Genomic DNA, 23186 nt, shown 5'->3' on the forward strand with positions numbered 1-23186 from the left:
AAATGAGGTGACACAACCTTACGAGGGATAAAATGTGCCTTTCGCAAATTAGACCTAGCCTTAGACTTTTCTTTCTTTTGTTGTTTAGCTAGTCTAAAGCAAAAATCTATTAAATGTCCATCTCTACCACAATGAGTGCAAGTGTATTTAACCCGATGTATGGATTTTGAAGAAGAAGCAACATTTGCATTCATTGTAGAGGATAAAAATCTGACAAACTTAAAAACAACCTTCTTAGGTTCAGATTCAGCAAGAGTTTCAAATTTGCCATAGCCAAGAGCTCTAACAATAGTTGGTGTATTTGTCTTAGAACGAGCATAGGGATCAAAACCTAAACTTTGTTTACATGTACTTGACTTAGATGAATCTAAAATCAGGTTCAGATTTTTCTTTCCCTTAGAAAAATGTTCTAAAGTTCCTTTCAAGTAATCATCCTATTTAAAAAGAGCTAGGCACTTATCACAAGCAACACTCATGGATTTCTTTTGTTTACGACAGTTAGAGCATGAAAGAACCTCATCAGTAATCATGTCATTAGCTATTTGAGAAACTCTAGTATTAGTATCATGCAACTTCAATTCAAGAATTGAGAAATTATAACAAGAAATTGAATTTTGCACATCAGACGTTGAACAACTTGCATTTTTAACATATTTGGAATTCAACACAACAACTTTCTCATTTTTCTCAGTTTCTTCTCTAAGTTTCTCAAGAGTAGAAGCATGAACATTTCTAAGAGAAGTGAGCTCAGAATAAATTAAGTTACATAACTTGGAAGCATCATCATCAGGAATTAAAATATTAAGTCTTGCAATTTCAGAATTAAGCGATTCAATTAAAACATCATATTTCTTAATTTTCTTATTACGTTTTTCTAAGAGTGTACCAAGACGAACAACAGCATTAGATAGATCATCATAAGTAAGTAATACCTCGTTATCGTCACTATCAAGTTCATCCTCGGTTGAGCTTTCTTTGTTGCTTGCCATGAGACACAATCCAGTCAAATCACACAATATATTGCTCTTAGATGTTGTGTCATCCTCGCTTCTATCTGAATCAACGTCACTAAAGTTGACTTGTTCGAGCGCTGAAATAACTCGATGCACAATATTGCGGTTGAGAAAGCTCTTTTTCTTCTTGTTCTTGAATGATCGCTTATTTTTCTCCTTCTCCTCTTTTGATGCTTTATCTGCAAGTTTAGAACAATTGGAATAAATGTGGTTGAGATCACTACATTCATAGCATCTTTGAGGACCTCCACTTCCTGTCTTCCTCATATGCACATTCTGCAATGCTTTAGAGAACCGAGTAGAAAGTAGTATTAAATATTCTTCAGGAGTCAACTCAAATTGATCATCAGTTAGTGAAGATATAGAAGATAATGAAAAACTTGATGAAGAAGATTTAATATGAGACATGCTGGGTTGAGAGACCAAAGCAATTGATTTATTAACGTTGTTCCTAGCAAAAACATCTAGCTCATGAGTTTTCAATTTAGAATAAAGTACATCTAATGTAAGTGAACTCATGATAGTAGATTCTCTAATAGATGTAACTTTCATCTCCCACACTGACATATCTAAAGCTTCTAGTAATTGACGTGCATTCTCAGCATCAATATATGTAATATTAACATAACGTAAATTACTAAGAATTTTATTAAATCGAGTAAAGAAATTATCTAATGGCTCACCAGGCTTCTTCTCAAAACACATGTAATCTTTCTTATATAAATCTTGGCGTACCTCTTTACTAGTATTTGAACCTTCATGATAATCACAGAGTGCTTTCCATACCTCGTACGCCGATTTGAGATGTATTACTCGATCGAAGTCGCTCCTTCACAAGCCTTGGATGATCAGGTTCCTTGCCTTCCTGTTCGCCTCGACATGAGACATGTTCTATGCCGTCACTTCAATATTCTCAGGGACCACATATGGCTTGTAGACTTTTTTCCAAATTGCAAAACTCTGTGCTTGAATGTAGGCCTCCATCTTCCCCTTCCAGAATTGAAAATCAACTCCATCGAAAACATAAGGTTTTATGGAATACGTATCTAAAGCTATGTTTCTAATTACTGATTAAGATCAATTAGAAAGGATTAAGGTTCTGATACCAATTGTAGGATCGAATATGCACAAAATACCCAATCAGAGGGGGTGAATGATTGCGAAAACCAAATTCAAAGATTAACTCACCCAAATCAAAACTCGATTTAAACATGGTATTCCACTCGAAACATGTTGCGCAAGCTCTAATAAAATGACGTAGAGAAAGATCTGTTGGTCGGATTTCTCTCAATTTTGGTTAGCAGAAACTAGATTCAAATACAAAACTAACCCAATAAGTATCGAGTAAATCAGATATGTGGATAAAAAGTTATTCTTAGTCCAAGCAGATTGTGTCAACCAGAATCGAGTAGATCAAAACTTAGTCAAATTGAGAAAAAGCTACTCGAGAACAAACCAAATCCACTCAAAATTTTATCAGATTAAACACTAGATATTCTAGCAAAGTTTTGGATAGATTAAACCAACATGAAACTTCATAGAAACATGAAATTAATTGAAAACTAAAACCGAGCATGCAGAATATAGAACAAAGAGAAAATTCCGAATCAGCAACTCATCAACTTACGAAACTTGATTTTCATTGCATAGATGAGTTTACAAGATGTCTCTCCAAAGCATCCAATAATGATTTCCATGAAATCCCAAAACAACTCTCTCTCGAGTTTCTCTATCTCTCTGCTGCGTTGTGCTGCCTTGTTCTGCGCTTCCCTACCTAATACAACATACCTTTCTATTTATAGGGTAGCCACACGCACAAACGTGACCGAATCAAACTATAACTCCCTGTCGTATTCAATCTGGTCTATATCTTCCTCCAATCACAAAAGGACAAACAACTTCCGCTAATTAAGCTAATTAACCAACAACTCTTACGTAATCATGCATGCAAATCTCCCTGTCGTCCGACACTAAGTCTTGTCTCAAGTCCAGCCACCACATAACTCCCTCGTGCCTGCTCTGACTTGAACACGAATTAGTCTTCACTTCCTCTCACGATCAGATCGCCTCCTGCGTCTATCGCGAAGTCTTGTCTCCATATGCATTATTTTCTCAGCTCGAACGTCCCGCATGACATCCTCGATCACCATGACCTTAGTTCCTCATAAAACCTCAGTTCCTCCCTGAACTTAGCTCACCGATTTGTTATCGACCACGTTCGCCTTCGAGCAACACCTGCACATGAATCAAACAACAATCAAGTATGAGCACAAGTCCTTCCTGACTTGACTCAAGATCAATTCACGCAACACCACACAAACTTCAAGCAAAACCAACACGCAAACATAAGCATATCTTAGCAACTCATGAACATCAACCAAATATCATTGTGTTAAAACACTTTGCTTTGCCAATTTCATCAATGAAACCAATTTTTCATCATATGGTCTCACATTTCCGGAGAGCAGGGATATAAAGTTAATAAAAAGATACTCTCTCTCTCTCTCTCTCTGAACTTTGACTACCTCTGTTTCGGCTATGGGGGTCGGTTCCGAGAAGGTAGGCGACTCTAACTAGGTGGTCGCTGCAACTATACGGTCGGACCCCAAGTGGGTGGTCGAATCCCAAGTGGGTGGTTGGAGTAACTGGTTGGAACCCGCGTGGATGGTTGGATCTCGAGTGGGTGGTCGGAGTGACTGGTCGGAACCCGAGTGGATGGTCGGATCCCAAGTGGGTGGTTGGGGTGACTGGTCAGAGTGATTGGTCAGGACCCCAAGTGGGTGGTCGGAGTAACTGGTTGGGACCCCGAGTGGGTGGTTAGATCGACTGGTCGGGACCCCGAGCAGGGACACAAACTCGGCTATAGCAGACTAGGGCAAGCCGAGTAACTCGATGACTAAATTAGCAAAGACTCGACGCTAGAAACTAGAACACGATGACTCGACCAACGATGGGCTCAAACTCAACAATGCAAAAACTGAAAACAAAATTGCGCAGGGCACAAAGTGGTTTGGACAGCGGAAAACTAAGATCTAAATCCCTTTTTTCTGGCGCAATTTTCTAGACTCTAGGTAATGGAACTCGATGAAACAAAAGGGATAACTGAGATTACCTAACGGGCAACCGAGGCTCTGATACCACTTGATACGCGTTTACCCGATCTTCCGAAGGTAATATGATAAGTCGATTGGTGGAGTTTCGACATTGATGGTCCAAAGACTCCGACTAGAACAGATAGAGAACCATTGCAACCACTATACCATTACTCCATGATTATCAACTATGCTAAGATGCAGTTGATCTCGCCAAGAAGGCTTTTCTTGCAAGCGAATCAAGAACACAAGCAAGAACAGGTTGACGCAATCTGAATATTGCTAATTACCAATGAAGTACTTGAGTTGAGGTTCAACATACCAATAAACGGTGAAACTATCTAAAACAAAATAATCTAAGCTAAACCTAAGCTTAAACTATAAAGGCTACTGTGTATATATATGTGGGACATGAGAAGATCGACCTAGGGTTGTGTAGCTATGGAAAGAGGCGTGCACAACTTGGACTCCAATCCCGACATGATTACAAGACCCAACAGGGTCTAAAACGGTGACATAGCACCTTATTTCTTTGACTCTGACTAAACAATAAGGAATATTTCATCGAGCATATATCCATTGGAAAAGGATTGTCATAAGCTTTCCAGAATCTCCAAGATCGGCTAAAACGGACTTCGTATGAAAGAGTTATGCCCGTTTTACTGACGTGCTATCCTGAGACTCGACCACGACCACGATTTCAACCATGGCTAGAGCTCAGCCTCGAGTCCGAGTAGACTTAGCCTTCGAGAGGTGACGTTCGAGTAAGGTTTTGGTGCTTCTCTCACGTTCCTAAGCAATAAAACATCATACGAATTTAGTAGTAATCAATCCAAGAAAGCATGAACAGCAAGAAACGAGTTCACCTAGTGGTTTAATTATCACGCACATGCTCTTGTAATAGGATCTTGTATGATTTGAGGAATATTAATAGTATTGATCGTATCTGAAGGAGCCCTGGGCTCATCAGTTCCTAATAGCTTCTTTCATATTCTCCATAAACCAAACCCAGTTCTCACTTGTCTCATAATCAGTAACACCCCAAGCCACAGGATACAACCAGTAGTGACAATCAATAGCACATGATGTTGTAAGCTGCCCTCTATATTCACCTGTCAAGTGAGTGCTATCAATTGCTAGATAAGGCCTACACCCATCAAGAAAACCTTGTATGGAAGGATTCAATGCTACAAACATCCTTGTGAACCTCTTTTTTCCCTTGAATGTCATGTGATCTATGATAATTAAACTATCTAGACACCTCCTTTCTACATCTGCCTTCCAACCATATAACTTTTCAAAGCTTCCTTCCTAGTCATCATACAAGTTCTTCATTGCTAGCTCCCTCATGGTCCAAAGTCGACTATAGTTGATGTCAATTTTGTAGGTTTCCTTTATCTTCTTCTGCAACTCTTTTGTGCCAACTGTTGGGTCATCCTTCAACCATTCTGCAACCCTCTCAGCAGTCCAAAACTTGGTTGCATGCTTCATCTTTTTCTAGCACTAGAACGGTCATGCTTCTCAACATGGACCTTAACCTGCAAAATAGATGACCAAAAATATGTACAACAGATCAGTATCATCCAAAAATAAATGACCAAAAGTATAAAATTAATATACACACCTACATAGTAACCTTATCCGTCAAGCTTGAGGCATGTATCCTCCAGGAGCATCCTTTTTTAATCACATTTAGCTTTGAATTTACGATGTTCACTTTTCTCAGTTCTGTACTCAAATTCATGCTTTATAGCGTATTGTGACATAGCTAATCTAAACTCAGTTATGGATGAGTATGTTGTACTCACTGATATTGGTGGATCATTTCTGTCATAACCTACTTCAGGAATTACAACATGAGGTTGTTCATCCTCCACAACCCATTCTTTGTCATTAGTGCTATCCTCCTCAACATCCTCTCCCACCACAGGCATATCATCATCATCAACTTCAGCAGCAAACTCATCACCCTCAGAACTCTCGGTTTCAAACCCATCGGTTAAGTATTGTATCTCCTCATTTACACCTACATGCTTGTAATGCTCAAATGGATTTGCAAGGTATGTACCAATGGAAGTTGGTTGGCTGCTACTACTAGGCTGACTCGAGCATGCCTTTAAGGGAATTGAGGATGATGGAGTACATGCCATAAAAGCATCCCCGACATCATTTGGACCATTGACAATGAAAACTACTTCACCCATTTTAATTTGTCGAAAACAATTACACATCCTAGTTAAGTCTTCATCATTGGTAACTTGAATTGGACATCCCTTAACACTATCAATGTAATGCACATATACAATTTCATTAAAACCCTATGGATACTTGCCATAGACATCATCCATGAAATCCTTGAAATTAGTTGTGTCCAAATCAATTGGCCATTCCACTAAATACGCAAAAAAAAACCCTCCCTATTCTTCCTTCTGGTGAATTTCAATGTAAGCAAGTATACGGAGGATGCATCCATCCTATAGAAAGCCAACCCACATTTTAGTGAACTACGAAAAAAATCCTAGAGAAACCTACGAATATAAGATGCAAAATTATACCCATCAGACATCCAGGAGGGTGCAAACACTTGGCCATCCTCGCCGTGGGGTCGTCCTTGAAATGGTTGTTTGAGAGGCAAAGATCACTCAATAAAATCAGACACAATACGTTATTCGATAGTGAGACAAGCTATTTTTTCTTAACTAACAGGAGCATTGTATTTCAGTTACAGTAGAGCGAATTTCATAATATCATAATTGCTACAGGTGTATGATAAGAACTCAAATGAACTAGCAAAAAGTAATGTACTTTTCATATAGTCAGATGCTCCATTGCTTTTAACCTGATTAAATTGAAAGAACAGTGAAGTCCTACAGCATCCTATCGCTAGACCCTAACCATTGGCACTATCAAGCTTAATTGCTTTTAACCATCAGCATTGTCCATCTATTTATCCTAGAAAGAATGCTCTTATATGACATGATCGCAACTTAAATATATCTGGAAGGTGATTCTTGATGAACAAACCAAATATACATATGGCGATTCTACATGAACAACCAAACATATATATGTAGGCACATTGATTGTATGGATAAGCTTAATAAATATGAAATTATACTGAAATGTGAACATGATTTTCTTTTAAAATTGCATATCACTCTTCAAATAATTTATATACAGAGCTAAAATTTAGCTTTATTTGAGTTAAATGTTAATTGGTCTAGACCTTGTCATATGAAAACATGCTTCTATTAATCTTGGAAGATACGATCTTTTCTATCTTATGACTAAAATCAAATTGGCACTCAAATCAACCAAGCATTTGTTTTTTGTATCCCAATTCTCACATTAGAAGTCACACACATGAAGAACAAGCTCTATGTAGCAAAATTGTCAGCCCAAGAATAATCACATGGCAATTAAAAAGGAAGAGGATGAGAGTTGCGGCTATACTTGTATAGCTTATAGGAATTGGTGTGTGGGCGTGCATCCAGATCCATTGGTCCTACTTCTCGGACTTCAATGGGTGCAGTAATCTAGATTGGGAGCGAGGCTGGGAGGTGGAAAAGGAGAGGACAAGGGAGCACGGTAGATAGAGGAGGAAAGGATCAGGAGCAGCCTGCACCCTAGTCGTCGGTGGATTTGCACAGGCAGCGGGAGAGAAGGGGAGGAAAGGCCGAAGAAGCAGAGTAGCAAGCTAGTAAAGAAGTAGGATCACTAGTGGTGCACTTTGCAAGGACTCGCGAAGTAACTTTGCAAGGACTCGCGAAGTTTACCTAGCCGCAGGCGCCATCCTCGTCACTACGTGCGCCATCCCCATGGACCCCTCACCGCGGGCGCCATCCTCGTCACCATGGGTGCCATGGGCCATCATGGCCACCATCTCTGTGAGTGCTGTCATCGCGGGCGCCGTCTCCGCACACGCCGTCGTCACAAGCCCCCTTGCCGCTAGCACCCATGCTGAGATTTGGGGGCTTAGGGTTTAGCCTTGTCTGGCAGCCGCGATCGAGAGGACACGAGGGTGAGAGTGTTCATGAGTGGGTTTGGGAGAATGACTCATTGAGGGAAAGATTGCCATTTTAATAATATTTGTCATGTTAATTAATGGTAACATCACGGTAATGGTATGAAGTAAATTTTTTTTTGATTCGCAGTGGTACCTAGTGAAATCAAACTTTGTCAATGGAAAATCGTCAATTGGGGTGTTTTCTTATGGCATACAATCAATTTTCTGAAATAGAAACTAATGGCAGTACAGAAAGCAACTTGCCTTTAACATCAATCAAGATGGGTTGTTGTACATTGTCAATGCAGCATCATTACGTGTCCACCTCTCACGCAAATTGCACATTTCCTTTCCAGCCTTGCCGGTCCTTCTAGAAATATAGGTCCCAGTGTTTCAAGGATTCATACATAGAGTCTGTTTGGTAAAACTCCAGCTCCTGAATTCATTTAGGATCTATAATTTATATGACCATACCAACTCCTGAATTCATGTAGGATCTATAATTTGTATGTCCATACATACAACCTTTTTTTTCAAAATGGACATCAAGAGAGTTGCTAATTTTATAATAGAAGGAGGAAAAGAGAGCACAAGAAAAACAAAATGTCTACCAACAGTGCGCTACGCCATTCCAACTAATGCTGTGAGCAAAACACACCACTCTGACTAGCGAGAAACTACTTAGGGTAAAGCAAAAGCGAGATGTCGCTAGTCGAAATCTTCCTTAGTCTTCAGTTTGATAGGTAACAGCAACTCATTTTGAAAGGTTTTTCGGTTCCGTTCCTTCCAAATATTCCACCAAAAATATATGACTAGCCCATCAAACTCTCTTTGAGCTTGGCAGTCGATGTTCTTTCGTGCCACCTTCCACCATCTATTTATTGTGGTCATCTCAACAAAATTCGGTAGGGAAGTGAAGTTTGACCTACTTGTGAGCACGCTCCATACTTCTTTTTTGACAGTACAGTTTTTGCATAAGTGTGTAGGGGTTTCATTTTCCGACCGACAAAGTTTGCAAATTTGGTCATGAGGCTAGCCTCTCTTTGCCAAGTTATTTGTCGTTGGAATTTTCCGTTTCATGAGCACCCATGCAAAGAACTTGTAGTTGAGCTCTATTTTAGCCTTCCAAATCGGCAACATGTCAAGTCTTTTCACTGCCCTGGTAAATTATATGATGTAGGCACTCTTTGTGGTGTATTCTCCATCCTTTGTCCATCACCATATTATTGTGTCCGGGGTTTCTTGTCTAAGAGTGATGTCCCTGAGTTTCTCCCATAATGTGATTTGCTCCTCAAGCTCCAGTTGAGTAGTGATCTACCCTAAGTTCCTGATCCAGCGCTGGTTAGTAATGACATTGATCACTTTTTCATTTTTCCTCCTGGTCCTTTCATAAAGTGTCGGTGCTATGTTTTTTTGTGTCTATCCTCATAGCTAGCTTAATTACCAAAACAAAGCTTTCTTTCTATCACCCAAAGACACTACTGTGGTGGCATGGAAGAGATCCCTGTCTGATTGGTCACACGGGGTGGTCTTCATTCCTAGCCAAGGGCGCCCTTCTTGATTCCATTCAAACTACAGCCACCATATTCTCAAAGCCCTTGCAAATTTCTGCAAATCTGATATGCCCAAGCCTTTGAGTTTCCTCGGCCTACATACTGTAAGCCAATTGACAAGGCAATGACCACCATTAACCTTTTTCGGTTCCTCCCTTTTCCAAAGAAAGCTGTCAAATTTAGTCGATTCATTTAGAGAGCCACTTCTTTAGAGGAAAGGCTGTCAGGTGATATGTCGGCTGCGATGAAAGATTAGTCTTGACAAGCGTTTCCCTTCCTGCAAGTGTTGTCATCTTTCCTTTCCAACCCGGCAGTCTACCGCCGAGCAAGTAAATCAAAGGTTGAATGTCCACCTTTCTTAGCTTCCGCATATGTAGTGGTAGCCCTAAGTACTTTCCAGGGAAATTGATTCTTACCCAGGAATTAAATCAGGAGCGGATCAAGGAGAATGTCATCATGTTGAATGGGAAAATTTTCCGTTTTATTTAGGTTGGTGATCAAACCTGAGCACCTTCCAAAAAGAGACAAAATCTCATTCAAAGCCTTCATTTCTGATTGGCTTGGGTTAGCAAAAATGGCTGCATCATCCGCGTACAAAGAGCATCTCAACTTTCTTGTTCGTGGTAGGATCTGGTTGAGGATATTCCTCTGGGTTGTTAGGTCAATGATTCTTTGCAATAGGTCTATCACCAAAATGAAAAGCATTGATGACACATGGCCTCCTTGTCTAAGCCCACAGGTGTGCCAAATCTCCTTTCCTAGTGTACCATTGAGTAGTGCCTTGGAGGTTGTTGTCGCCAGGAAAGCTAAGATCCAATCCCTCCATTTTTGTCTGAAACCCAGTGCTTGCATGACCTCGAGAAGGTAAGCACCTAGTTCACAGAATCAAATGCCTTTGAAATACCTAACTTGATGAACAGAGCTGGCACTTTCCTACTATGCAGTTCTCAAACCACATTTTGGACATAGAGAAAGTTATCGTGGATACACCTCCTTTTTATAAAAGCACTTTGGCTTTGGAAAACCAAATCCTTCAATTGTGGAGCAAGCGTGTTTGCTAGCATCTTTATAATGAGTTTTGATAGACTGTTTATTAAACTGATGAGCCTATAATCGCCTACCCAAAGTGACTTTGCCTTTTCTGGTAGCAATAGAATGTGTGCATTGTTGACCAAGTCTAATCTTGCTGTTTTCAAATTGAAAAAAATCCTTTATTGCTGCAATGAGGTCTTCGTTAATTACGCAGCATTTCTTATAAAACAACCCGATATAACCATCCGGCCTAGGGGCTTTCTCTGTCGGCATATCTTTTATCATATCATGGATCTCTTATTCATCAAAAGGCTCTTCCAGCTCTGATAGGTCTATGGGTTGGTAACCAAGATTTTCCCAATTCAATCCTAGCTCTCTCTCTCTGTTTGCATGTTCCTAGATGCTCAGTGAAGTATTTGTGTAATTCTTCCTCCTTCTGATCATGCAAGAACACTTGTCTGTTCCTCATGAGTAACAATTGATGAATTGTTTCCTTCTCCTTGAGTTTCCCCGGATTTGGAAAAACTTGGTGTTTGTATCTCCTTTGTGGATCCATGTTAGTCTCGAATATTGTCTTGCTCTTGTCTTCTATATTGCTGCAAGCCCCAATGCTTTATCTTTTAGATATTTCCTAAAGGCAATCTCATCCTCCGTTAATTGGTGAGATTCTTGTGCTACATCAAGTATAAAAATGACCTCCTGAGCAATTGCTAGGCAAAGTTTAATATTGCCTATCTTCGTTCTTCTCTAGACTTTTATGGCCTTTGCTGTCCTATTGAGTTTTACATGCATGCTCAAAATAGCATCCTGAAGGTGTACCAGCTAATTTTAGGCCTCCTGTATTGTCTTCATGAAGCCTAGCATTGATGACCAGTATGATTCAAAAATGAATCTATTGTAAGTGTTGTACTGCAACTCTCCCTAGAGAAAGAGAGGATAGTGATCCGATCGCATTGTTGCCCTGGCCTGTAGGTCAGCTTTGGGGAAAAGGAGAGCTAATTCCGTTGTGCACAGGAACCTATCGATCCTGGTAAATGTGGGATTGTCTTGCTCATTCGACCATGTGAAGCGCCTCCCTCTCAACTTGATCTCTTTTAACTGCAGCTCATCTATCATCTTCTTAAATGTTCTCATCATCCTCCGATTTAGTCTATTGCTGATCTTGTCCTCAGCTTTATAAATCATGTTAAAGTCCCCCACAATCAGCCATTTGTTTCTCATTTGAGGTTTCAACGTTGTAAGCTCATGAAGGAGCATGGTTTTATCTTCATCCTTTTGAGGTTCGTACACCCCAATTAGAGACCAAGTAACATTGTCGTGGAGCATTGTAATATTAGCTGATATTGTGTACTGTGTAACTTGGATTAGGCTTAATGAGAAATAATTTTTTGAACCTACAAGCAAGATACCTCTACTGGCTCCAATCGATGGGAGAACAACATAGTTATGATCAAAAGAATGTCCTAGGGTTTCCGTGATCAGATGCTAGTTCCAGTGTTGCATTTTTTATTTTTTTGCAGATACACTATTGTGGTGCCTGTAGTTTACACCATATTTTTGACACTTGCATGCTTTGCCTGGGCATTCAGGTCCCGAACATTCCAACACAACAGGTTACAGTTTCACTGTGACATGATTTAACACACTAACAACACAACTAGATTTTAATAGGCTGGCGTTGTTACCTTTAGATGATTTTACATATAAACTGACAATCACTATCTTATAGTCATCCCATGTGCTAGCAGACCTCTTCAGCTTGTAAGGAGCAGATCAGTAGCCTTACTTTCACCACGACATCTCTCGGACTCGGTTGCATGGAGCTTATTAGATTTTCAAAAACCAGCATAAGTTTAGCCTGTTTAGCACAACTTATAGCTTTTAAGAAGCAGAAGCTGCTAATAAACTATGCCAAACAGGACCCTAGTGTGGGTCTGTTAGTGGTAGTTCAGTGTCGTTTTGTGGATGCTTTGTATGTGACGTTCTCGCTAAGCATCATATCACCAGGAAGTAAACTCTATGCAACCGAGTCAAGTAGTTTAGTGTTGTTGATGGATGCTTGTATGTGGCGCTCTTGCCAAGAATCAGATAATCAGGAAGTAAACTGATTTCTGATGGAATAAACTAAAAGCTCATAAACTGGTTTATAGTAGTTTTTCTGAAAGTTATGTGCTAAGAGTCTTAAAAAATAAGCTTATAAGTTAATCGTTTTTCTTAGAAACTATAAGTAACTTTTCAACAGAAGTTTATAAATTTTAGCTGTACCAAAAAACAGCTAGACTTATGGTACATTAACTCACAATAGGTCATACATAGGATCTATTTAACGGAACTCTGATTTTTGAATTCATGCAAGATCTAAAATTTATAAGCTAAACTAAAATAGTTTATATCTTTATTTTTAGTCTAATACAAAGCCCACGTAAAGATACACATTCTATTTACAGCTCCAGTTGCACGTATTTCTAAATTCAAGAATTGTTAGAGCTCGAGTTACGTAACACAATCCAGATCAGATCGCTAATTACGCTTTACACGCCCCCGACGCGGCCACCCGCCGGCCACTCACCACTTCCCTTAAAACCATCGCCTGGCCTCCTCCCCTCCCCCGCATTTTAATACCCCTATCTTCCCCTGCCCGAACGCGCATTCCACGGGCCCCGTCTCGAGATCCCGCGTCCATTCTATGGCGACGCTCAAAGTCCCCACCGCCGTCCCGCCCGTCGCCGACGACTGCGAGCAGCTCCGCAAGGCGTTCCAAGGTCAGTCGCTCCGCTCTCGTGTACACATACATCTATTCCCCTTGTTTCCGCGTGTTGCGTCGGCATTTCTTTGTCCATGTGACCGCTGCGACGTGGCGGGTGTGACTGCGACCCTGCGATCTAACTGTGTCCTTGTCTCCGCGCGCGGGTGCAGGGTGGGGCACGAACGAGGCACTCATCATCTCCATCCTGGGGCACCGCGACGCCGCGCAGCGCCGCGCCATCCGCCACGCCTACGCCGAGGCCTACGGCGAGGAGCTCCTCCGCTCCATCACCGACGAGATCTCCGGCGACTTCGAGGTAAACCACCACCACCGATCATCACCACACGCGCTGGCCTTCAATTTCCTCCGCGCGACCAAGCGTACGTTTTCAGATCTCTCTCTGATCGGGGGTGCTGCTGTGCCTGTATATGGTGGGATCAGAGGGCCGTGATCCTATGGACGCTGGAACCGGCGGAGCGGGACGCCGTGCTAGCCAACGAGGCGGTTAGGAAGTGGCAGCCCGGGAGCTGGGTGCTGGTCGAGATCGCTTGCGCGCGCGGGTCCGCGCAGCTCCTAACGGTCAGGCAGGCGTACCACGACCGCTTCAAGCGATCGCTCGAGGAGGACGTCGCCGCGCACCTCACTGGGGACTTCCGCAAGGTGATGCTCTCTCTCACTTGTTTCGTGTCTGCAGAATCCGTCTCCTTGTAGTAATCTTCGTGAAGGAGAACTGAATGTGTTTAGACCTTGATTTATTAAATCACAATGGCTATCGTTTCTCAAATGCTAGTTCAAATCATTTAGATGTCGAGATGAGCTGTTGATCTGTTCTGTTCTGAAGGTGATAGATAAGTCCAAGGTTGTTCAATGCCATCCTTTATGATGTTGACTTTTACATAGTGGCTTTGGTCCACAACGTAATGAAATGCTAATTAGTTGGTGTATCTAAATATTCATTAATGAGATTGAAAGTTGTTGGATCCTTTTCTTCGTACAAGATTGTTCTTCTTTTCCAAAATTCTTATGATTTTTTCCCTTCGTCGTGTGCTGGTGACTTGTAAAATTAAGCACATCAAATTGCAGTATTGGATCCTGTTGGGGAAAATACCCCATCTTGCAGATATTACTAAATTGCCGCCATCAAAAACTCCTCCGGAGTCCTTGGGCTCTGGATCCGTAGCCGGAGGTTCGGCTTCCGGAGACCGTGAACCCCCCTCTGGCCACTGCCTCTCAAGACAAGGGAAGTTGTCAGTCTTCGGAAGGGATTGTTGGGGGGCATCTTTAAGGACCCTCGACGTCTTTGGCCTCGTCAGCCTATGACTGTGAATCTCGGGTCCAAAGGTCTCTCGGGTCTCCAGGCTACAGAGCTCTCAAGAGCCCTAGCCTCCTTGAGCCCTAGTCCTTGCAAGCTCAACGAAGCTCGGGGAGTGGGTCATCAAGCCTTGGAGGAAAATCTGCTAGAGGAGGCCCACGAGCCATCCTCCGCTTGCGAGGAAGCGAACAATATTTAATGCCAGTGAAAGTGGTGACCATCCTGGCATTCGGGACAGTGTAGCGCCGTGCCGCAATTGACGACCGGCCGGGTATTGCACTCTATGGGGTCATCTACACCACTCTATTTGTCATAGTAGATAATATCTTCTAGTTATGAGTAAATATATTCTGTCTGAACCTAGGCTATGTAATTCAACTAGTCCCAAGCCCCTGTAGCATGGAGGTAACTTGCATCGCTATTTTTGTAAGTGTCTATTTGTATACTTACACCTCGAATGACACTATAAATATAAATCCACACCCATCAGGCCAGGGGACAATCTCTTGGTGATAAACACATCAGTATTCCTTCCTCTCCACTTCCTCTCCAATCTTGAGTCCCCTCTCTAGAGGAGGCTTTCGTCGCACTTGTTTGTGGAAGATATTTTCTTGCACCAATAGCGCGCCGTTCGTGGAGACTCGAACATAGAAGTACAAAGAAATGTAGGATGTCACCCAACAAGAAGACTACCAAGGCCGCAACATAGGCTGCCGACTCCCCAGCCACGCCTGTATGAGGGTCCACACAACCACTACAACGATGCAAGCTATGTATACCCACCATTTCTGCCACCGGATGGAACGGCGACACTCCGGCCATCGTCGACCTGGCGGTGGCCCTGGCCTGGGCTAGCGTTGAGGCCCCAGCCAGTGCAGAGGCCCTCCAACAATACCGTAGCGAGAACCTCGCAGCACCCCAAGGGGTTACGGCCGAGGCCGTGGCCGTGCATGCGACCCTTAAGTGGTTCTGGGCGCTCAAGCTCAGGGGCACTCATGCCTGGGCTCACCCTCATGGGGTCTCTTGTGACGACGTCTAGGACACCTTTGTCGAGCTGGCATCTTCTGAGAATCTGGTTGCCGGGCAGCCTCCTTTACCTCCATTAATGGAAGGGGCCTCCTGAGAAACAACAAGCACCGGTACACGCAGATCCTGCCAGCACCTTCGTCACCGACCACAGGCTTCGGTACCACAGGGAGGATACTGGTGCATCATGCACGGAGCCGGGCGTGGCCATAATACAGAGAATTTTCGAAGCCTTATAGCCTTCTTCTGGACGGAGTACCTTGGAAGGTAGGCGGGATGCCTGGTAGGGGAAAAAGCCGACGGTAGGCGGTCCAGGTGTCGTAAAACCGGAACGGGCCGTCGGGTAGGTCTCCAGACCTTACTAAGCCCCCCTCGACCTGCTCTACCTCCGCCTGCTTCGCCACCGACGGTACAATACCCAAGCGACGAGGATTGAGTCGCACCAACCCTTTCCCCACCTATGAGCTACAAGCGCTTTTGGGCCTCCGACCTTGCTGGGGAGGACTTATTTTGGCAAAGGTAAGCTCATGACCACTTAGCAATAGCTTGCCTAGCTGATTAAATTTTCAAGATAGAAGGGACAGCGTACTCTGAAAGTAGTTAGCCTAGCTATTGAGGGTCTCTATAATAGATAACTATTTGGTAACAACAATAGATAGTAAAACTTAAGCTATATCTCTATTCAATAGTAAACAATGAAACTTAAGTTATATCTCCGTTCAAATAGTAGACAACAAAAATTAAGTCACACCTTTCCTCAAATGGTGCACAACACTTGAAAGCCTCCGCCACACGGAGATATCTAGAAAACTTCTGCAAAACGGAGATGTTTTGAAAACCTCCACCACACGGAGATGTCTTGTAAACTTCTGCAAAACGGAGATGTCTTAAAATCCTCTGCAAAACAGAGATGTCCTGAAAACCCCCGCAAACACGGAGATGTTTTGAAAACCTCTGCCACACGGAGATGTCTTAAAAACTTTCGTAAAATGGAGATGTCTTGAAAATCTCCGCAAAACGGAAATGTCTTACGAACCTCCGCACAGGGAGATGTCTTAAGAAAACCCTCCGGCATCTTGAAGGCGATAGCCTCCGTGTTGGAGAGGTAAGAAACCCTTCAGCATCTTTTAAGGACTAGCCTACGTGTCGGAGAGGTATGGCCCTGCCAGCATGTTGACGGCACAGCTTCCGCGCCGGCGAGGTGTGGACCCAAATTAGCTTATTGTTTAACCCAAAAATTATTTCATTTCATACACACATACATACATGTACGTATACACTCGTGGCATACACGACATTGGCACTGATAGAACGCACCCTTCGTCGGCTCGCGACCATAAGGCGTAATGGGGTCGTGGGAATAACGTTCTGTGCGAAGCACGCTGAACGAAAGGTGCAAGACACGGCCTCCGTTCGATCGCCGCCAGAATAGCCCAGCCTTGGAGTCTCGCTGCAGTTAAGGGCCGAGGGTGTAGCAGAGTGCCTCCCTCGGCCTAGCCTTTGGCGTTACCTCCGGCAGCCACCGTCGGGCTCCGGATAGTCCTACCTCTGGAGCCTCGCCGCGGTTAAGGCCAAGGGGGTCGTGGAGTGCCTCCCTCGACCTAGCCATCGGCGTCACCTCCGGCAACCGCCGTCGGGCTTCGGATGGCCTTGCCTCTGGAACCTCGCCGCGGTTAAAGGCCGAGGAGGTCGCAAAGTGCCTTCCTCAGTCTAGCCATCAACGTCACCTTCGGTAGCCACCCCCGGGCTTTGGATGGCCCTTCCTTTGAAGCCTTGCCGCGGTTAAAGGCCGAGGGGGTCGCGGATTGCCTCCCTCAGCCTAGCCATTGGCCTCACCTCTGGTAGCCATCGCCGGGCTTTGGATGGCTCGGTCCCTGGAGCCTCGCCGCGACAAGTGGTATTTTAGCTCCATTTAGAGGGCAATCCTTGAGCCGAGGGGGTCGTGGAGTGCCTTCCTCAGCCTAGCCATTGACGTCACCTCCAGTAGCCGTCGTCGGGCTTCGGATGGCCCTACCTCCAGAGCCTCGGTGTGGTTAAAGGCCAACGGGGCCGCGGAGTGCCTCCCCTGGCCAAGCTATCGACGTCAGCTCCGACGACCACTCTCTGGAGCCTCGGCGCGGTTAAAGGCCGAGGGAGTCGCGGAGTGCCTCCCTCGGCCTAGCCACCGGCGTCACCTCCAACAACCGCCATCGGGCTCCGGAGGCTCACCGCGGTTAAGGGCCGAGGGGGTCGCGGACTGCCTCCCCCGGTTTAGCCATCGGTGTCACCTCCAGCAGCCTCCGCCAGGCTCCAGATGGCCCTGCTTCCGAAGGCTCGCCGCGGTTAAGGGTCGAGGGGGTCGTGGACTGTCTCCCTCGCTGCGGATAAGGGGCGGTGGACTGCCTCCTTGGGCCACAACTGCCGCCCGACCTCGAATGAATTGCTTTGAGTCGGAAATTCAGAACGAATTTGGAAAGGAGTCTGTACCGGCATCGGATAGAAGAATATTTATATCATGCTAGAACCTAGCGGAAGCCGGGGCTGAAGGGGTCGCAAACTGCCTTCCTTGGCCTTAGTCATCGGCTTCGCCACCGAGGGGTCGGGAAAGGTGAGGCATGAAGGCTTAGGTGCACACAAAAACACAAAAGGCTACATGTTTGGAGGATTGCTATACACTTTGATCAAAGAAAAAATAGTGAGCGGGTCCAAGGATTTAGTTATCTTCTTAATAACTTGTACATCCGAAAGATGCTTACAAAGAAAACACTGGTAAACTAGTGACAAACAAAGCAACAAACCTTGAGAGAGCAAAATAGGGGGAGAAAGAATACAATGTAACTATCAAGGAAACAACAAGCCCTAGCAGCAGCGCATATAGCGGTGTATGCACTTCATCTGTGACCTACCACTATGGAAGCTGATGCAGTATCCGGCCCCTGAGCCGTCAGAGGACGAGGATGAAGAGAGTTCCTCCGTGGCCTTCTTTCCCTCCTCCTTGGCCTTTTTCTTCCCTGCCTGAGATGCCTTATTCTCTGCTTCTGCCTTCTCCTCCTCATCGATCTCCTTCCGGAGATTCCAGTGGACCTCCCTTTCATCATAAGAGATATCGATAATCTTGACTGGAGCAAATGGTCGGACTGGAGATTGGGGCAAAGCTGTGGGAGGCGGCTTCCTCTTCAAGGATGGAAGCACGATGGCTGCCGGGTCCAACCTTGCAAGTATTGGCTTCAACCTTGCAAGCATGTCTGCGGGACCGCTCAACCCTGGAGGCACCACAGCAGGCGGAACCGGCACTGGTGTTGGAAGCAATGAAACAGTCAAAACCATTGTCATCTCCGACGGTGAGGAGGAAGAGGATGTCACACTCTAGCCAAAAAGAGGTGCTCCCTTACACAACGGTGAAGGATCAACTAAGTGAACCCCCAGCTTTTATAGCCGGGCCAATTGCTTGCTCACACTAGGGGAGGAAACAGAGTTGTCACGGGCGTCGCTTCTGTGGCACTCCCAATTACTCCCCTAGAGGGGCCCGTGGCCACACCCGGGCTGATACGCGCCCACGTGGGCGACGTCTTGCGGTGGCTCCCAGATTTTTTGCGTGCATGTTTGGTTGCATTTATGGCTCAGGCCTCTTTCGGCGCATGCGAGGGTCGTGGGCACATGACCGTAGGTGAACTTGCACATTACCTCGTCAGACGCACTGCCATTACTGCACGTCATCCATTACTCAGACCAAAAAATAAGGAGAATACCTCGCTGCCACACTCAACCTCCATCATGACGGTGCGAACAGCCAAAGGACTCACCATCAAAGGAGCTGAAGGGTTTACTCCGCATAAGCCCCGGAGCGCATTGACTCCGTCAAGCCTCGTCACGGTAAATCGCTGAGGGGGTTATGGACTCCATCTTCAGCGTACCTGTCAACCACACAGTTTCCTCCAGATTATGTTGTCGCCATCAAGCTTCACCATCGTCACTCACGGTCACCACGGAGAGGCTCCTCAACGGTGAGAAGCTATATTACAATATACTGACTATGATGCTGGGTTGGAGCTAGTTCCTTCTGCATCCGTTCGTCCCTCCGTACCTCAGGGCCAGTGGATGAGGGGTATTGTTGGGGGGAAATACCCCAGCCTGCAAACATTACTAAAGGGCCACCGTCAAGAGCTTCTCTGGAGCCCTTGGGCTCTAGATCCCTAGCCGGAGGTCTGGCTTTTGAAGACCGTGAACCCCTTCAGCCACTGCCTCTCAAGACAGATGAAGTTGCTGGTCTCCGGAAGGGATTGTTAGGGGCCGTCTTTAAGGACCCCCGACGCCCTTGGCCCCATCAGCCAATGCCTGTGAAACTCGGGTCCCTGAAGGCCTCCTGGGTATCCAGGCTCTGGAGCTCTTCGGAGCCCTAGCCACTAGGAGCCCTAGTCCTCTAGAGCTTGGGCAAGCTCTCCAAAGCTTAGGGAGTGGGCCATTAAGCCTTGGAGGAAAATCAGCCAGAGGGGGCCCATGAGTCGTCCTCCGCCTGCAAGGAAGCGACCGATATTTAATGCCAGTGCAAGTGATGGCCATCTTGACATTTAGGATAGTGCGGCGTCGTGCCGCAATTGATGACCGACTGAGTATCGCACCCTCTGCGGTCACCTACACCACTGTATTTGCTATAGTAGATAATATCTTCTAGTTATGGTTAAATATATTTTGTGTGCACCTAGGCTATGTAATTCAAATAGCCCAAAGTCCCTGTAGCGTGACGGTAACTTGCATCACTATCTTTGTTAGGGCCTATTTGTATACTTATATCCCAAATGACACTATAAATACAGACCCATAGCCATCAGACCAATGACCAATCTCTTGGTAATAAACACATCGGTATTCTTTCATCTTCACTTCCTCTCTAAGCTTGAGTCCCCTCTCTAGAGGAGGCTCTCGCCACACTTGTTCGTGAAAGATATTTTTTTGCATCAACAAATCCCTTAAGGTAATGCTCAAATCAAAATGTTGTCTTGATTATTATTTTTATGTTGCATTTCTGCCAAATTCTGAGGCTGTGTCACTCTTAAAATAAGCTTCATATGCATGAATTATATTGTTGGTATATGCTAGTTTAGAGGGTGGCCAATTATTTTCATTTGAATTTTTTGGCACCACCTGCCATGTTGCCCTCAAAACAAAAGGGCACCTTATTTTACTTTTAATACCTCCTTGAGCTTTAAACCAAAGGGAAAAGAGTCCAATAAAAAGGAAACGTTGGCAAATTCTGTGGCCTGACCTTTGCTCTGCTTCTTCATTTCAGCTTTTGGTGCCACTTGTAAGTGCATACCGCTACGAGGGACCAGAGGTCAACACAAGGTTGGCACATTCAGAAGCCAACATACTTCATGAGAAGATCCATCACAAGGCTTACAGTGATGATGAGATCATCAGGATCCTCACCACTAGGAGCAAGGCTCAGCTGCTTGCGACATTCAATCATTACAATGATGCATTTGGCCACCCAATCAACAAGGTTCATACATATCTTATGAACTTCTGTTATCTTTTTCTGTTCAATCTTACATGATGTGACCAACTTATTTCTGTCATATATATACCGTCTATTGTCTATTTGTGATCTGCATGGCATATACAGTTGAATGGATCATCTTATAAATTATATGCATTGTAGCATGTTGTCTCTCTGTTACACATGAGGCATTACCCATGTGAACACTAATTCCGCCCTCAAATTCTGACGGGAAACAATCAACAATTATTCTTGAACTACTCTTCCTGATATACTCCCCATTAAATTGTTTTGCCGGATGAGTTGCATTGCAGTGTTGTCGCCTTCATGAGAGATATATTTCGTTCTATTTTTTCATTCTCAGGTTGTTTTACTTGATTTTTGGTCCAAAAGTTTCATATCACTCCAATAAAGTTACACGTGCTCAGAATTACTGTTATAGTTGATATTTCTTTTCTAGATTACCGTTGATGTTTAAGACTTTCTTGGTCGTTCTAAGAGATTGTGTTACTGAGTGCTCTGTTGATTGGTCGTTCAAAATTGTTCAGAACTCTTCCCTCTTCTTTAATTGATTGGCAGTGCTCCTTCCTAATTTTCCAAAAAGTTATTAGCATGGTCATCCAGGATCCTTATAGTTTATGAAATTTGGTGCTAGGACATATACACGGGCTGTGAATATGGCATGTTTCTTACGAATACAGTACTAACTACTGTATTATTACCTTGCAACTTCAAGTTTAGAACAACACCATGTGCTGCTGTAGATTTAGCGATTCTTATATACCTTTGCATTCTTCAGACTCTAAAGCTTACTTTTGAGACCTTTCCAAAAAAAAAAAAAAAAAACAGTCTCCTGAAAGTGTTGTTCTGTTTTCTTCAGTTTTCTTCTTCTCATACCTTCATGCTTTGTTCAGAAGCTGTACATATGATTTGCATGATCAGCCAATTATACTCAGGTCTCCTAGTGTTCCTGACAAAAAATTATTTGCATGATCCATCGTCACCAGCTCTTTTCTAGATTTGCGAATTCGATAATGACCCACTTCCTAATAAGCTCTTCAATTCACAGGATCTGAAGGTTGACCCCGAGGACGAGTTCCTGAAGACGCTGCGGGCGGTCATACGGTGCTTCACCTGCCCTGACAGGTATTTCGAGAAGGTCATCAGGCTGGCTATCGCAGGCGTGGGCACCGATGAGAACTCCCTCACCAGGGTCATCACCACCCGCGCCGAGGTGGACCTGAAGCTGATCAAGGAGGCATACCAGAAGAGGAACAGCGCCCCCCTGGAGCGCGCAGTCGCGGGAGACACCTCCGGCGACTACGAGAGGATGCTCCTCGCGCTCCTGGGGCAGGAGTGAGCCGTGCGTCTCTGCCCACTGCGTGCTGCTATCCTTTATGATCTGAACGGGTAATAAACCTGGTATGCATAGCTAGCCGTAGTCGTGCTAGACACGGGGTTGTTCCTTAAGTGCTGGCACTATCGCTGCAGCTTGCATAACAGTGATAATCAAATAAGTTGTGTCTGCGATGAATCGTGGCCTTTTTTTCTTGCTGTTTTGTGGTTACTGAAAAAGTGAGATCTAGAGAAGGTAAGGCCTCATTTGGATGATGTATGGTCGTCCTGCAAAATATCGGCTCGCCGCGGCCGTCATTGGCGTCACCCAACCCCACAGGTCAAATCCTCACCTGTGGGGAACAAGAGACCTGGAAATCGATCGCCAATCCTTTAACAAGTCAACCCTTAGCAGGGTTGGGCATGACATAATCCAAACATGTCCTAAGTTTCTGACCAACCTGCAGCATAAGTGGGCAGAGCGTTGAATTCAGCAGTTGCAGAGTTTAGAGCTACTAGGAGCAATACAGATAGCAATAGCTCGGAAGCTGAGAAGGCCACGATCCCTGCCATGAGTTCAGGAACTCTGGTCAGC

At 44.4% G+C, this 23186-nt stretch overlaps 1 protein-coding gene across 1 annotated transcript; it reads left to right on the forward strand.

Annotated features, from left to right (window-relative positions):
- Positions 1-13308: 13308 nt before the first annotated feature.
- LOC133926519 (annexin Gh1-like) lies at positions 13309-22810 on the forward strand. Its single transcript, XM_062372494.1, has 5 exons — positions 13309-13458; positions 13613-13758; positions 13884-14102; positions 21047-21259; positions 22326-22810. The coding sequence occupies exons 1-5, from the start codon at positions 13383-13385 to the stop codon at positions 22614-22616; spliced, it is 945 nt and encodes a 314-aa protein (XP_062228478.1). The 5' UTR covers positions 13309-13382; the 3' UTR covers positions 22617-22810.
- The last annotated feature ends 376 nt before the right edge of the window (positions 22811-23186 follow it).

Source organism: Phragmites australis, chromosome 8, assembly GCF_958298935.1.
Source record: "Phragmites australis chromosome 8, lpPhrAust1.1, whole genome shotgun sequence".
Classification (NCBI taxonomy): domain Eukaryota; kingdom Viridiplantae; phylum Streptophyta; class Magnoliopsida; order Poales; family Poaceae; genus Phragmites; species Phragmites australis.

Coding starts and splice junctions, on each gene's coding strand:
- LOC133926519 (XM_062372494.1), top strand. CDS start 13,383: ATGGCGACGCTCAAAGTCCCCACCGCCGTCCCGCCCGTCGCCGACGAC. Junction 13,459..13,612: donor GCTCCGCAAGGCGTTCCAAG/GTCAGTCGCTCC, acceptor GCGCGGGTGCAG/GGTGGGGCACGAACGAGGCA. Junction 21,260..22,325: donor TTGGCCACCCAATCAACAAG/GTTCATACATAT, acceptor TTCAATTCACAG/GATCTGAAGGTTGACCCCGA.